The following is a 16,023-nucleotide window of genomic DNA, read 5'->3' as shown; positions in this document are numbered from 1 at the left end:
TACCCACCAAAGCAGATCCTGCACCACTGTTTTGGTGGTGCTAAATCGTGTCTTTTCCATATACAGGACACCACTTACCAATCCCCTTTTAAGCAACAACTGTTTTGGGAGTATACAGCCAAAGTAAGCAACCCTGCCAATTAGATGCTGTAGAAATTAGAAAATACAATGAGATCGACCGCTTTTCCCTTCAAACTGACACATGTTGACAAAGCCAGAAGTACTGCTGAAGTTAGTTCCCTTTGCTTGCAGTTTATGTACACGTAGGAATATGGAAACTGTTTTAATGAAATGAATTTGATGCCATGGCAATGCTCGTACGCAGGGTTGTATGAGTTAAGCACTTGACTGCTGAAACCCAGTGAAACAGGCTTGTGCAGGCATTAACTGGAAGCGCAGCTTATAATATATATATACATTCTGTGTACTGATCAATGGTGTCACTGACTTTGCTGAACAGAAGTAACGCAATCCCAAGAGGAAGAGGTACGAACAAAGGTGGTGACTGACGTCCTGGCCTGCAAGCTCAGTCTTATGACAGGGTGAACATCCTGTTAACCCTTTCACCACCAGCCAATTTAGAGTGCAAAATTCCCTTGAGCTATATAAACACAGAAAATATGGTGTCAAAGAATAGCTGGGAATTCCCCTGTGATGTGTAGAAAATATGGCATATCCTACCACCGAACAGTAGGTTCATGGATAACAGACCCATGAACTGGGCACCCTTCAGTGACATGGGTCCTCTACCTAGCTGCTGCATAAATGCAAGTTTGGCAGTGAAAGGGTTAAAAAAGCAGATGCTATCACTATTACTCTACAACCCCCACCCTCCCCTCCCTGTTAAAAACCCAACAGCACTGCAGACCTAAACACCAACCACAGACGCAAAAAATGACAGACTGAATAAATGAATAAATGATTGAATAAAGGCACTTAATATGTGTACAGGGCGAGTACACATGTTCCACACTTTGGTTGTGTGTTCATATGAACCAGTGCCCAAATCCATGACAGGAAAAGAAGAATGACCCATGACATGAAGTATAGCGATGGGTATGAGACAACGAGGAAAGAAAGAAAGAAAAAAAAAAAAGATGGAGAAAAGCGAGGAAAAAAAAAAAAAGCGGAGGAGGGGTTGTTTACAAAGTGCAGACACTGATGGAAGTGAACACTCACATCCACAGCACTACCAACAGCAGGTTTGTGAGCAGTAGATGCTGAGGCCACGCGCCTGTCTATGCCAAACTGTTGACAAAAACGAAAGCAGGTAAACAAATGAATCAAAAAAACAAAAGCGGTAAATAATTACACGGCTCAAATCAAACTGAAGACATGTAAACAAAAAAAGAATACACAAAGTAATAAATGAATTCAGAAACAAATGTTCAAGAACAGCTACCATATTTTTTCAGGCTGTGAACCACACCTTGGATTTAATGCTGCAGCTTACAAAACGTATATTTTTTTGTGTTTTCGTTTCCAAACTGAACAGTTGCTTTCATCGCAACTTAGGTGCGTCACAGATGGGCATGTACCTGAGCAGTTAGTGTGCTTTCACTTCCAATCTGAGGATTCTGTTTTCAAATCCTGGATGTGGCACCAAGTGAGTTTTTGATGGCAATGAACTGTCAATTTTTCTGACCTGATAAAGTGTCATAATCTTCTTCACAAGTATCTATAACAGCAGAAGATCAAATACACAAGTTAAAGATCCCATAATCCATGTCAGTGTTCAACGGATTATGGAAACATGAACAACTCCAGCAAATGAAGTACGGCTGCGTAAAAACAGTCATACATATATATGTAGATCTGCATGCTGTTTGGTGTAGAACAGAGATGAAATGTGTGGAGAAGCCTAAACAAAAACTGCCTATCGCATTTTGCCTTTTCCTCACGTTTTTGGGGGATATGGGTGGGATGTGGGGGTGGGGGGGTGTTATGGTGCAGGAACCGGTGTAGTTCATAGCCCCACAAAATATGGCGCTTCAAACAAATCAACAACAGTCCCTGAAATACAAAAACAAACAAAACATGAAAAAAAAAGAAGAAAAAATGTTTTGCTATACATCTACGCCAGATTATTTCAAAGCTGTCATTGACATGATTCAACTGAGTTGAAAGAAAAAAAAAAGAATGAAGCCAAACATAAAAGAAATCTTTCAACACTCAAATAACATCATCAATGGCCAGTGAACCAATTGCAGTTTAAAGCTTCAGTGTCTTCAGTTTCAGTTTCAAGGTGTCAAAATGTGCAGAATAATCCATAATCCATATGAGCTAAACACTATCTTGAAATTAATAAACAATGAGGCCAGGAGATCAAGTGATTAACAAATAGTAAAGAGTGGTAACTCTCTCCACACACAAGGTACATAACTTCAAGCCAATGCTGCTTACACTACCAATTCAGCAAGCACACAGGTAAATAAAGGGTACATTGGAACAAACCCAGACACTTCCCCAAAAAAGGAAGCGCCAGGCTTGCTCTTATACCGATCATTTGACATGTGCACACAGCAGCAATAACGGAAGAAATGTGTTGACACAAATTAACTTTTTATTCAAGACTGGCATAGCATGGCCTCATTTATTAATTTCAAGTTGAAAAACCACTGAGGCAACCATGTGTTTGTTCTGTATTGTCTGTGTGTTCTGTGTGGCTTGTTCAGGATTAAAGAGGCTGTGTCAGTGTGTGTGGAGAGAGTTACCACTCTTTACTATTTGTTAAACAATATCTGTTAAAAAAAAAATATAAAAAAAATTTTTAAAAAAAGGAGATGTCTGCCTTTAAATTAACCCATCACACTGGTCCGGCCTTAAGAACCTACCAGGGTCTTTATAAAACATGTAAAAAAAAATTTCAAAGGAATGAAATAGTCAATAAAACATTTTCAAAAAAAAAAAGAGGTATAACCAAATCAAATGTATAATATGTAAATACATTCAAATATAGTCAAATGAAAGATATATTGAAGGTGAGTGTCTTCAGTAAGATGTCATGGTCCACAGCCACATGTCAAGCTGTGCAAGAGTATATATAATGTTATAAACAAAACAAACAACAACAACAAAACAACAAACCAAACAAAAAAAGAAAAAAAAGAACACAAACAAAAAAACAAAAATAGCAAGATAAAAAAACCGGAAATTAAAAAAAAAAGTTAAAATGAAATAAGGTAACTTAACATACAGTAGAAAAAAAAGTAACATTTAAATAACATTTGCAAAAGTCTTTGGCCCTAAATTTGTTGGTACAACTTAAACAGTCACAGCAGCCATAACCGTTCTTTTTTCTTCTTTATCTTTTTTTTCTTTTAAGAAAGAGAAATGTTTAGTTCAACTCTCTTAATAGTTCCATATCTTCTTCTTTAATCGTGGGCTGCAACTCCCACATTCACTCATATGTACACGAGTGGGCTTTTACGTGTATGACCACTTTCACCCTGCCATGTACGCAACCATACTCCTCTTTCAGGGGTGTGCATGCTGGGTATGTTCTTGTTTCCGTAACCCACCGAACGCTGACATGGTATTCCAGGATCTTTAACGTGTGTATGTGATCTTCTGCTTGTGTATACACACACAGGGGGTTCAGGCACAAGCAGGTCTGCACATATGTTGACCTGGGAGATTGGAAAAATCTCCACCCTTTACCCACCAGGCAGGCGCCTTAACCGAGATTCGAGCCTGGGACCCTCAGATTGAAAGTCCAACGCTTTAACCACTCAGCTATTGCACCCTCCAATAATCGCATATAAACCAAGACAAAGCCCAAAATGTAACAGTTTAAGTTTTAAGAGTAACAAACATAAATCAATTCTTGTACTTAAAACCATAGTTAGATTCAACCAGTCGATAATAGAATACACAATGCAAGAAGGTGTGTGTGTGTGTGTGTGTGTGTGTGTGTGGTCACATTTTGGTGTGTGTATGTAACATAGATATAATGTTTTATGTTAACAAAAGCATTTTTGTAAAGCACCTACAGCAGATTTCTGGAAAATGTGCTATATAAGTATCCATTATTATTATTAAGGAAAAAAATTTAAAAAAACAAGTATCCCAACCTTTCATGTATCAGTAGGGAGAAACAAATAATTTTTTTTTTTTTTTAAATTCAGAACATAAATAACTCCAGTTTTGTTTGACCTTCACAGAGGACTGGATCGTCACAAGGAATGCTTTCTCTCCATACTGGTTCTGATACATAATAGTGGTCTGACATTTAATGCTTGCCTGCCTTTTAATGTTGTTGGAGCTGTTTTTGTTTTGCTTGTCTTCAACCAGACTGAGACGAGTCTCGGCAGATGACATTCTGATACACAGCAGCAGATAAAAATTTATAAAAAAAAACCCAAAAAAACCCTAATTCAAGGAGTTATATTACCACTGGTCCAACATGTTCAGGGCTAGAAGCAATGATAAAAACACAAGGACAGTGATAGCTTTGCATTTTTACCCATTGATTTTTTTGTTTCCGTTTTTACCCTACACCTCAAAGTCATATCATAATAACAATAACAATAAAATAAAAAAAAGAAATAAATAAAATAAATAATAATAATAAAATAATAATAATAATAATAAAAATGATAGTACATTTGAATAGCGCCTTCAAACCCCTCTAAGCGTTTTACAATGATACTTCAGTCAGACAAAAAAGAACACACACACACACACACACTGCACAGAGAGCCTCAATCATAAAGAGACTGCTTGAAAAGGAGTGTTTTTAGATTTGTTTTAAAGGATATGAGTGAGAGACTGCAAAGCACTGAAAAATATCATAACATTTTAATTGGCTGTTGCCAGACAAGTCTGTACAGCATATTTAGGCTGTGAATATGACAATAAAAACGTGTACAATGCTATGCTAGGAAACTGAATATTGTAACAAAGACATAAATAGTTATTTTTCTTTCAGTAGTAAAAAAAAAGAAAAAAAAAAAGAAAAAGTCTTTGCGAAATCAGTACATCAGAATACTGTTTAATCCATCTTTATCAATCCAAAACGGAAATCAAATGCATGAAGTAATGCACACAAGACTGACAGCAAACAGCAAGATAGATGCAGTCTCTGGCTGGCCGATATCTCCCTCACCTGACATCTCACGTTTATGCAAACTTAAAAGGTCAAAGGTCCCACAGCCTTTTGTGGCCAGTGGGGCCGTGACTTCACACCCACTGTGTTCAGGACTCAGCCCAGGACTGCCGGGCCCAGTCCTCTCCTTCTGTCGCTTTGGACCTTCACCAAGCAAAGTCAGGTACCCATGAGGAAAATCAGAGAAAAGTGCCTTCCCTAAGGACACAGTACCTCTTCTTCTTCTTCTGCGTTCACTCGTATGCACACGAGTGGGCTTTTACATGTATGACCGTTTTTACCCCACCATGTAGGCAGCCATACTTCGTTTTCAGGGGTGTGCATACTGGGTATGTTCTTGTTTCCATAACCCACCGAACGCTGACATGGATTACAGGATCTTTAACATTCGTATTTGATCTTCTGCTTGCATATACACACGAAGGGGGTTCAGGCACTAGCAGGTCTGCACATATGTTGACCTGGGAGATCATAAAAATCTCCACCCTTTACCCACCAGGCACTGTCACCGTGATTCGAACCCGGGACCCTCAGATTGACAGTCCAACGCTTTTAACCACTCGGCTACTGCGCCCGTCGACACAGTACCTCAAACCGTGGGAAACACTGGGTCAGACGTCCAATTCATAACCAGTAACTCTGTCCAGGCACCTCTCAAGCAAACTGACATAAAGTTATCTCGCCACAGAAAATATGTAAGTCAGGAGTTCTTTGGGGATGGGGTTGGGGTAGGGGGAATCATGTACCAAATTTGACAGTCATAATCCATGGGGGGGAAAAAATACACCCAAGCTAATGCTGCACAGAAACTGCATCAATCAGTTTATTGGCAAAGATCATGTTGTGGTCTTATTTAGCATTCAGCACAGTTCCTTAAAATCTACTGTCTTTTCTTTCTTTCTTTGACATCTTTCCATTTTGACTGATACTGAATATCAACTGCCTTTGATACAAGTACATGTAACATAAAGATGGTGTTCTCATATAGAGGCAGGAAAACGTAACAAAGACACCCATGCATGACGACAACTAGATCGCCTTGTCATATTGATCTTTTCTTATAAAGAACTGTATCATAATCATAATACCAGTCAGACAGAACGGACCTCTATTCATTTACGTCAGTTTAAGAACATTTTCAAAACATGAGAGGGAAAAATCCAGTACAACACAAACTGAATACAAAATCATATTTTGAAACATAAATTTTTCTAGTGTATGAATCAAAATATTGAACTCTTTTTTTTCAATATTGAACTTCTTTCAGGGTGTCTCACAGAATTCCTCACACCCTCAGGACACAACAGATCCTACCTCGTCACCCGCAATCTTTGATCTTAATCATAACATAATAAAAGAAAAGCACTGTGAAAAAGAAAAAAAAAAACAAACAAACAAAACATCATCATATGCTGGCTTCAAATACAGCCTCTTTCATTAGGAAAGTAAACAACATAAGAATAAACGAAAAAGGGAAAGCATAAGACAAGGCCGATATATCAGAAGCTAAAAAGAAAAACACAACAGATGGCATCTTAAACTAAAGGTTATGCAGTGGAGACAGGGGTAGCAGGAAACGTGATTTGTGAGGGAAACATAAAATACATGTCGCCGCCTCCCTTTTGAGGTTAAGGAAACAATCTTAGAGACTCCCAAACAGCAGCAGCATATTATTAGGAACAGACATTAGCAATCAGTTAATAACTTTTTACAGACTATGATTCATTGTCTTTTTTCCACATTACATGTACTGGCATGGGTCATGTCTTTTTTAGCTTGCCCTCAAGAAGACAACACCATTCATTTTATGTTATGTTCAGTGCATATATACATGATCAGACAAACTTGTTAAAAAGTTCAGTGCATATATACATGATCAGACAAATATGCACAATCAGACAAACATGTTAAAAAGAACATAAAAACTGTAGACTGGAGTGGTAAACAGTGAGGGACAGAAAGACAGACCAAAAAGCATAAGACTGAACGACTGAGAGAAAGACAGACAGACAGACAGACAAACAAGGCAATCAGGAGTCTGCTGAAATGCTGACGTTCTATTCATAACAAATAAACATCAAGGGAAAGGAAAAAGACAACCAAAGTCCCTCAGGATGAACAAAACAATGAGCATTTCCCATGGCAGCAGTCTGGTTAAGCTGAGCAACTCACGATTCGAGAGGCAATTTCTTCTTGCGTCGATGGACGTATCCCCATGGAAACTGGTTCACTTTGTATGAAAGGCCTCAGTCTCTCAGTGCGGGCTATTTGTATGTATCCATTGTCCTGAAAATTGGGCAGCGAATTAGTCAATTACTAACCACTGGTGAGACAAAAGAGGGACTCTACAGCCGATGGTTAGAGCACTTTCAATTCATTTGCAGGGGTGTAGGGTTTAAATCCTGGTGGTGTCCGGTTGGTTGAGATGGAGATTTTTCTGATCTCCCAGGTCAACATGTGTGTAGACATATGCCAGTGCCTGAACCAACTTCGTGTGTATACTCATTCAGAAGATAAAATATGCATGTTAAAGATCCTGTAATCTGTGTCAGTGTTTCGGTGGGTTATTGAAGAAGGAACACCGAGTCATTTCGGTAGTGTTTGGCTGCGCCTGTTGTGTATTTAACATACTTAGGACACCACCTACTACGCCCCCTACTGATGACAATACTGGCGTAGTCGTGGAGCAAGGCTGAGTGAGCGTCTCCTCCAGAGTGGAGACTGCCACCATGTCCCTCCAACAACAGCCCCCCATGAACCTATCGACAGTGAAGACCTTGAAAGGACTCACCCCAAGCATGGAAGTGAAGGGGTATGGAAAGTGAGGTCACCATGAAAGAAGAACAGGAAAGGCCACATAATCTGGGACTTTTCTTTTTTATACTGATGATGAAGGAGGAGGATGGTGATGACGATGATGATCATAATGATGATGATGCTACAGAGGTCCATTTAGGTTTGTGATTACATGACAAGGCTTTACTCTACACTTCCTGTCATAATGATACCACAGCATTAACCAGGTCCGAGAGACACTGACACTTGGTAGCGCTGGCCATGAAATCAGAGCAACACACCCAAAGACACGTCCGTGAAGGGGATGATATTGAACTGTGTGGTCCCAGTCTTCCCATTTAAGCCCATAGCACACTCAATTCTGGGTAGGAGTAAACCGCAGGCTGAAAAAACCCACCTCCACTGACAATCTAACCTGCATCCTCCAAACTGTCTGTCCATGATGCTAACCACTTTGCAATGGCAGATGGTAATATTCCTTTATTCATTGTTACACAGCATTAAGAAGAATGAAAATAACTGTAGACCACTGCAGAAGCATTAAGGAGACTGATTTGTGTATCATCACTTTATGATGTCAGCTTGTATAAAGAAATGTGTGCGTGCGTGCGTGCGTGTGTGACGTGTGCGTGCGCGTGCAGGTGCCGCCGTGCAGAATATGCATGTTACACAAGAGACCAAAGAGGTACAAAGGCTCAAGTGTGTATGTTTTTGTACATAATCATTGCATTAGTGTGTAGCTTGTTTGCCCGCGGGTGTGTGCATGAACGTGTGTGTGTGTGTGTGTGTGTGTATGTGTGTGAGACAAGAGAGAGAGAGAGAGATGTCATTCACACACACACACACACACACACACACACACACACACACTGGCACACATAAACCGTGTGTTCAATTTCACAGATGACTGGAGTTTTCAATGATCAGAATGTGTGTGTGTGTGTGTGTGTGTGTGTGTGTGTGTGTGTGTACACATAGAATTACATATACAAAAGAAATAATGAGGGGACAGAGAGAGAGAGAGAGGGAGGGAGAGAGAGAGAGAGAGAGAGATAGTGAGGGAGAGGGAGGGAGGAAGAGAAATTTTACCATGGCATCACATAGCACTTCAAAGATGGGCAGAAAGTTGGCACGCACGGACGCCTCTGTCACCACTCCACACAAGTCCTTGACTATGCTGTATAACCTGGTACACAACCAGTCAGTCAAGCCAAGAATTAAGTGTGTTTCATACATGTAAGCAGGCATATCATACTGTATTATTTCAAACTGTATGTTACTATGTACCTTGTTGTTCTGCACCATGTGATAAATATATGTGATGATTGAGTCTCATGTTAGACCAACAGATGAGTATGCAGGCAGGCTTATCTGTCGATGTGTGTACTCATATGGGAGAAGAGGCCAATTCTGGATGCGCAGCACTTCCCACACGTGTTGCAAGGGAAAACGTCTCCAGAAGTTGAGCCCTGCTTCCTTTGCTCATGCTTCTTCTTAATGGCCAGCGTTCTCTTGTTTTCAAACTGCATAGTACTATGTACCTTGTTGTTCTGCACTATGTGATAAATATATGTAAGCAGGCATATTTTACTATATTATTTCAAACTATATGTTACTATGTACCTTGTTGTTCTGCACTGTATATTGTATTGCATTGTACTACACTGTACTGTGTATTGTGGTGGGATGTGGCATACTGTGGAATGGTGTGGTGTGATGTGGGTGTTCAAGCGTTGTGTGTGGTGTGGTTTGGTGTGGTGCGGTGTCGTGTCGTACTGTGTGGTGTGATGTGGGTGTTCAAGCGTTGTGTGTGGTGTGGTTTGGTGTGGTGCGGTGTCGTGTCGTACTGTGTGGTGTGATGTGGGTGTTCAAGCGTTTGTGTGGTGTGGTTTGGTGTGGTGTGGTGTGGTGTCGTACTGTGTGGTGTGATGTGGGTGTTCAAGCGTTTGTGTGGTGTGGTTTGGTGTGGTGTGGTGTCGTACTGTGTGGTGTGATGTGGGTGTTCAAGCTTTGTGTGTGGTGCAGTGTGGTTTGGTGTGGTGCGGTGTCGTGTCGTACTGTGTGGTGTGATGTGGGTGTTTGTGTGTGGTGTGGTGTGGGTGTTCAAGCGTTTGTGTGTGGTGTGGTGTGGGTGTTCAAGCGTTTGTGTGGTGTGGTTTGGTGTGGTGTGGTGTGGTGTCATATTGTGTGGTGTGGGTGTTCAAGCGTTGTGTGTGGTGTGGTGTGGTGTCTTACTGTGTGGTGTGGTGTGGGTGTTCAAGTGTTGTGTGTGGTGTGGTATGGTGTGGTGTGACATGGTGTGACGTGTTATGCTGTGATGTGGTGTTGTGTTGTGTTTTGAGTTGTACTTTATCCCCTTGCACTGAATTCTGTCACATTCCATTCTACTGCACAGTGTCGTGCCGTGTTGAGTCACATAACACTGTACTCCACAGTACTAGTAGTCACACACACACACACACACAAACATATTTTCACACACCTTTAGGCTTTACACTCAAGACTACAGCGATACTGTTCTCCCATTGTTAAGAACATGAGACAGCTCTGGGAAACTGCTCACAAAACAAAACCACACCAGCCGCCATGGAGAAGCGGTTAATGTCACAGACTGACTTGAGAGGACATGGGTCTGAGTCCTATCAGAGGCGGGTCTTTTTCGGCATGTGGCTAGCTTCTACCAAGAGCTGAGAGCGTTGAAGGCTTAAATGGGAAGTCTAAGACCACACAGTCAAGGGTCATCCACTTAACAGGGGCATCTTTGGGAGTGCTGCTCAAATTTCCTGACCAACACTGCAGGTGTTTGTATCTCTCAGACTAGTTGTCGCATGAGTACAGTATGTGAGTTCACCCATGTCACGTAGTCCCAAACCTAAACAGACCCCCACTGCAGCACCTAGATCACTCCCATCATCATTCATCATCTTCGTCATTCATCACTGTCGAAATATAGAATATGATTACGGATTGTCCCAAATTCTGGGGACACACACACACACACACACACAGACACACACACAGACACACACACTCACACACACACACACACCCAGACACACACACTCACACACACACACACACTCATACACACACACACACTCACTCACACACACACACACTCACACACACACACACACACACACTCTCACACTCACACACACACAGAGACTTGACACAAAACAACGCCACACAATCAGCAAATCACCTGCTTAAGAACTCTGTGACAGCAATGGTGGGCGTGTCCCTGGCGCAGGAGGCCAGAAAGTAAAGGCTGCCTCGGTGAATGTAATAGAAATGGATCCCATCCTCCTCCTGCAGAAGACAATTAATTAATTTTGCTGAGAACAAAAAAAGTAACAGCATGCAAACTGTGTATACATAATTAATCACACATTTGTATTCGCATTCCTTTTTATCACAACAGATTTCTCTGTGTGAAATTCGGGCTGCTCTCCTCAGGGAGACCGCGTCGCTACACTACAGTGCCACCCTTTTTTGTATTTTTTCCTGTGTGCAGTTTATTCCTATCGAAGTGGATTTTTCTACAGAATTTTGCCAGGAACAACCCTTTTGTTGCCATGGGTTCTTTTACGTGCGCTAAGTGCATGCTGCACACGGGACCTTGATTTATCGTCTCATCCGAATGACTAGCATCCAGACCACCACTCAAGGTCTAGTGGAGGGAAAGAAAATATCGGCGGCTGAGCCATGATTCAAACCAGCATGCTCAGATTCTCTCGCTTCCTATGTGGACGTGCTACCTCTAGGCCATCACTCTACATGCTAATTAACATCCTAGACTGTACAAATATAAATGTACAATAAATTGTGCAAACAACCATTGAAACATACTATATACACAAAAACATACTGTGTTTAGCACTTGCTGCCCTGAGTACTGGTTTCATCCATAACATCCAGTTGCTTCCCTTGGGCTGAGTGCAACTATTTCTACACTGCAGCTGGCAGATTCAGGTTCACTTTTTCAATCAGTTGTATTATTACTCAGTGCATTTAGTTTGTAGGCTTTAGCCAACACTGCTCGCTTGTGTTTCCACAAGAACTGAGCGTGCTTTCTATGAAATTGTGTGCATTTGGAGTGATGGTCTAGAGGTAACGCGTCCGCCTAGGAAGCGAGAGAATCTGACAGCACTGGTTCGAATCACGGCTCAGCCGCCGATATTTTCTCTCCCTCCGCTAGACCTTGAATGATGGTCTGGACGCTAGTCATTCGGATGAGATGATAAACCGAGATCCCATGTGCAGCATGCACTTAGTGCATGTAAAAGAACCCATGGCAACAAAAGGGTTGTTCCTGGTAAAATTCTGTAGAAAAATCCACTTCAATAGGGAAAACAAATAAAACTACAGGCAGGAAAAAATACAACAAAAAAAAGGGTGGCACTGTAGTGTAGCGACGCGCTCTCCCTGGGGAGAGCAGCTCGAATTTCACACAGAGAAATCTGTTGTGATAAAAAGAAATACAAATACAAATATTTTGTAAATGAATTATGGCTTTGACACTGCACTAAGCTGAAAAATAGACACAGTGAGTGAGAAACAAGATTCATAGTATTCTGGTGTATTAAGTCATTCAGCAAACAGCTGTGGATGTAAAATAACTGTTATGATGTGACCTGATTTTCTCTTTTACTTAAGGCTGCATGTCGAGAAATATATGTATTACTGAGAAAGATCTACATATTTTCTTTACAAACAGCCCAATGTAAAAGAGGTAATAGGGTACCCAGTCAGGAACAGGCAAAATTATATATATGCATACATATATATATACATACATATAGATAGATATCTCTTGAGTGTGTGTGTGTGTGTGTGTGTGTGAGTGCGTGCGCGCGCGTGTGTGTGTGTGTGTGTCTGCATCTGTGAGCGTGTTTGTGTTTTGTCCATTCCTTGTTGTGTTTGGATGACACATATACATGTCAACACATCAGTGTTTTGGCAGGTTGGTGGACGAATACAGATGGGTCAGCTGATGAGTTATTGTTGGCTGGCTGGCTGGCCGGCCGGCCGTCTACTTGGTTATTGGTTGGCTCGACTAACTGGTTGGCTGGCTGGTTCAATATTGACATGGTTGACTGCTCTCATGGCTTGTCTGGTTTGGTTTGGTTTGGCCTGGACAGGACTGATGGGAAGGGTATAAACATCTTGGAATTTGAATTTGGAGGTTTTATTATGTAAGATTTGATGCACGACATGCATTGTAGCATGCACATACACTCACAAAAGCTGACACACACACTTAAAAATGTTGACTTCACTAAAACACATAAAGACACACTCGAACATTCCAAGATCTCTCCCTCTCTCTCAAACAGAATCATCAATACACAAACACACACACACAAAACAACAGTGTTATCATAATATCACACACACACACACACACACACACACACAAACAACAACAACAACAACAGTGTTATCATGATAATGTCACACAACACACACAAACACACGGCACGATACATACAAAAGCACACACTCACACCCACTCCACACACTGCTACTACAAAGAAAAAAGAAATACTCACAAAGTGAGGAGAAACCCTTCCTCCTCTGACATCCTGTTGTTTCTTGCCAAAAATAGCACGGGCATCATAAGTCAATGCCTCTTTCCTGTCTGTATTTTTTAGTGGTCAAGGATTGAATACAGCCAGCTGAGAAAACAGGCATGCACAACGACGATAAGAAATGAGGAAAAAAGAAGTTGCAGAAACCCCCCCCCCCCCACCCCAAAAACAACAAAACAACAACAATACAAGAACTAACATCAAAAATAAAATCATATCCACCAAAACCTTCAGTTAACTGAAAAAAAATGTTAAGAAATCAAATGTATGTATGTCATTTATTATCTATCTATCTACAGATATGGAATCTTTTATTTAAGGAATATTTGTTATTCTGCTTTCTGTTTGGTTTTTAAGTTTTAGATTTTTCTTTGATGTATACTGGTGTTGAAAGATCGATGTTCAGATGGGATGTGTTCTCTTTCCATTCCCAAAGTAGAAATCAATGATATAAAGCCTGTGTAAATGATGAAAAATATTCAGGGAAACAAGAACCAAATCAACCCAAACAATTTAACAAAGCATGAAAAGTTTAAAATTTTGTTTTCCCCATAATATAGAATAGAACTGATAGAATAGAATAAATCTTGATTACCAAGTGCACTGGGGTCACAAGGAATATGGCCAACTTCCTGATCATGTTGACAATAACACAATGTGTACTCATCTACTTGATCTAGCTAACACTTGTATGTTCACAGAGACACAGAAGGACAGACACTGAAACAGACAGCCAGACACATGAAGAAATATATATACAAGATTGTGAGAGACAGCCTGAGAAAAAAAGAGATAGAGGAAGAGAGAAAGAAAGGAAGATTTCATGTGATTTTCTAGTAAATCTACAAACAAAAAGTGACTAAAAGTTATGTTCCTAGTTCTCACTATCTGTGGCGGATCTGGCCCGGTCTTTGTAAAGAACCATACACAAACAGTGGTAAGTGAGGTGGTAAGTGAGATATAGTACATGTACACATATCAGTACATTGACAACACCACACAAATCTGAACTGAGTACTGAATGTATTCTGATCTGTCCACTTCTTCACCACCTGTGATCACAGTCTGCACAGGAGGTCTTGGGCAAGGAATTTATTTAAATCTGTTCCAGTAGATGGGAGATGCCACAATAGTTGTTGCAATCACCTTTCATTTTCCCATCTTGAAAAGGTTTATTTTGGAACCATGGGTATTTTGCAGGCCTGCACCTTCTCTCCAGCAGAAAAAGAGGCAGAAGGCTGCCGACCAATAGAATTATTTTATTATTTATTTTCCTTTCAAAGTCTGCACATTTTTTTCATTTCAAAGCCTGTGATGCCCTTCTTCTTCTTCTTCATTGTTGAGGGCCTTGCAGGTGTTCCTTTCACTCATCTATGGATGTGTGGGGTTAACATTTATAGCCATTTTTATCCAACCACTTCAGTAGCTATACTCTATTTTCAAGTGTGTGCATGCTGGGTATGTTCATGTTTCCATTATCAAACCAATTCTTGACACTGAATTAGAATTTCAGAGTCTATGGCATGCCTATTCTGATGTTCTGCATGTGTATCGTCTGAATACACACTAACAGGGTTCAGGCACTAGCAGGTCTTCACTCACATTGGCCTGGGAGACTGGAAAAACCTACACCCTTAACCCACCATGCCCACACAGCCATGATTCCAACCCTAGACCCAATGACTAAATGTCCATTGCAGTGCTGAACACCCGGCTACCATCTAGCCTACCTGATGAATGGGATGCAATTATCCCTCTTATCCAGACACTGTCTGTGGCTCTGTGCTCTGCCCTTAATGTGAATGATTTTACATTTTGTCCAATGCACTGAATGAAGGTTGTAACTACTAATTTTAGTAACATGATAAATCAATATGTGAGCTTCAATCAAACCCTCTTTCATACTGCGATAAAAATTTCCAGTTTCCATATATAAAGAGCCCTTAAAAACAAACGACCACTCTTAAGATAAAACATTATGATGGGGTGTGGAAATCCACTGATAGTTATGCCTATCACATATTATCACAACCCTGATTCAGATAAATCTAATTAGCAATAGTGTGATCGTAGACCCTGTCGAAAATCCAGAATAAACACACGGCAACGGCGGCTAAAGGATACATATTTTTCTAACCAGTATTTCTGACCGCTCCGTAACAATCTGAATTTCCGCTATCATCATTGTACTTGGCTTGTGACGCCTGACAGAGTTCAAGGTAGCCTGATTCCGGGATAAAAATCGGTGAACGTCCACAGAACAGGCGTCAATGACCACCCCGAATGCTGGGGGGGAATCTGTCTTTCAGATCGAGGCAAACCTGAATCCCGTTTAACATCTGGCCGTCTCACTTATATAAAAACAAGACGAAACTCGGCTAGAAGACGTGTTGTTGTGGTTTTAAATTTAATAATAGTATAACAATATCTTCAAAATGATGTAATCTGGAAAACAACTTGTCTGATGAAGACGAACTGTCTGTACGAAGAAAAACCTGTTCGGGGTTGTAAAAAATCTGCCGAGTG

General features: G+C 40.7%; 1 protein-coding gene across 1 annotated transcript in view; it reads right to left on the bottom strand.

The window, feature by feature from the left end:
• LOC143281229 (AP-4 complex subunit mu-1-like) overlaps nt 1-16,013 on the bottom strand; it is a 32,247-nt gene extending 16,234 nt beyond the window's left edge. The window contains exons 1-6 of the mRNA XM_076586322.1: nt 15,622-16,013; nt 13,459-13,547; nt 11,109-11,215; nt 8,993-9,089; nt 7,280-7,393; nt 1,180-1,248 (exon numbers count right to left, since the gene is read on the bottom strand). Coding sequence (XP_076442437.1) covers nt 1,180-1,248; nt 7,280-7,393; nt 8,993-9,089; nt 11,109-11,215; nt 13,459-13,547; nt 15,622-15,682 — 537 coding nt within the window. The 5' untranslated portion in view covers nt 15,683-16,013. The remainder of the gene's footprint in view (nt 1-1,179; nt 1,249-7,279; nt 7,394-8,992; nt 9,090-11,108; nt 11,216-13,458; nt 13,548-15,621) is intronic.
• Nucleotides 16,014-16,023: the final 10 nt, after the last annotated feature.

Source organism: Babylonia areolata, chromosome 4 (assembly GCF_041734735.1).
Source record: "Babylonia areolata isolate BAREFJ2019XMU chromosome 4, ASM4173473v1, whole genome shotgun sequence".
NCBI lineage: Eukaryota > Metazoa > Mollusca > Gastropoda > Neogastropoda > Buccinidae > Babylonia > Babylonia areolata.
This window is presented reverse-complemented; position numbering and strand designations above follow the sequence as displayed.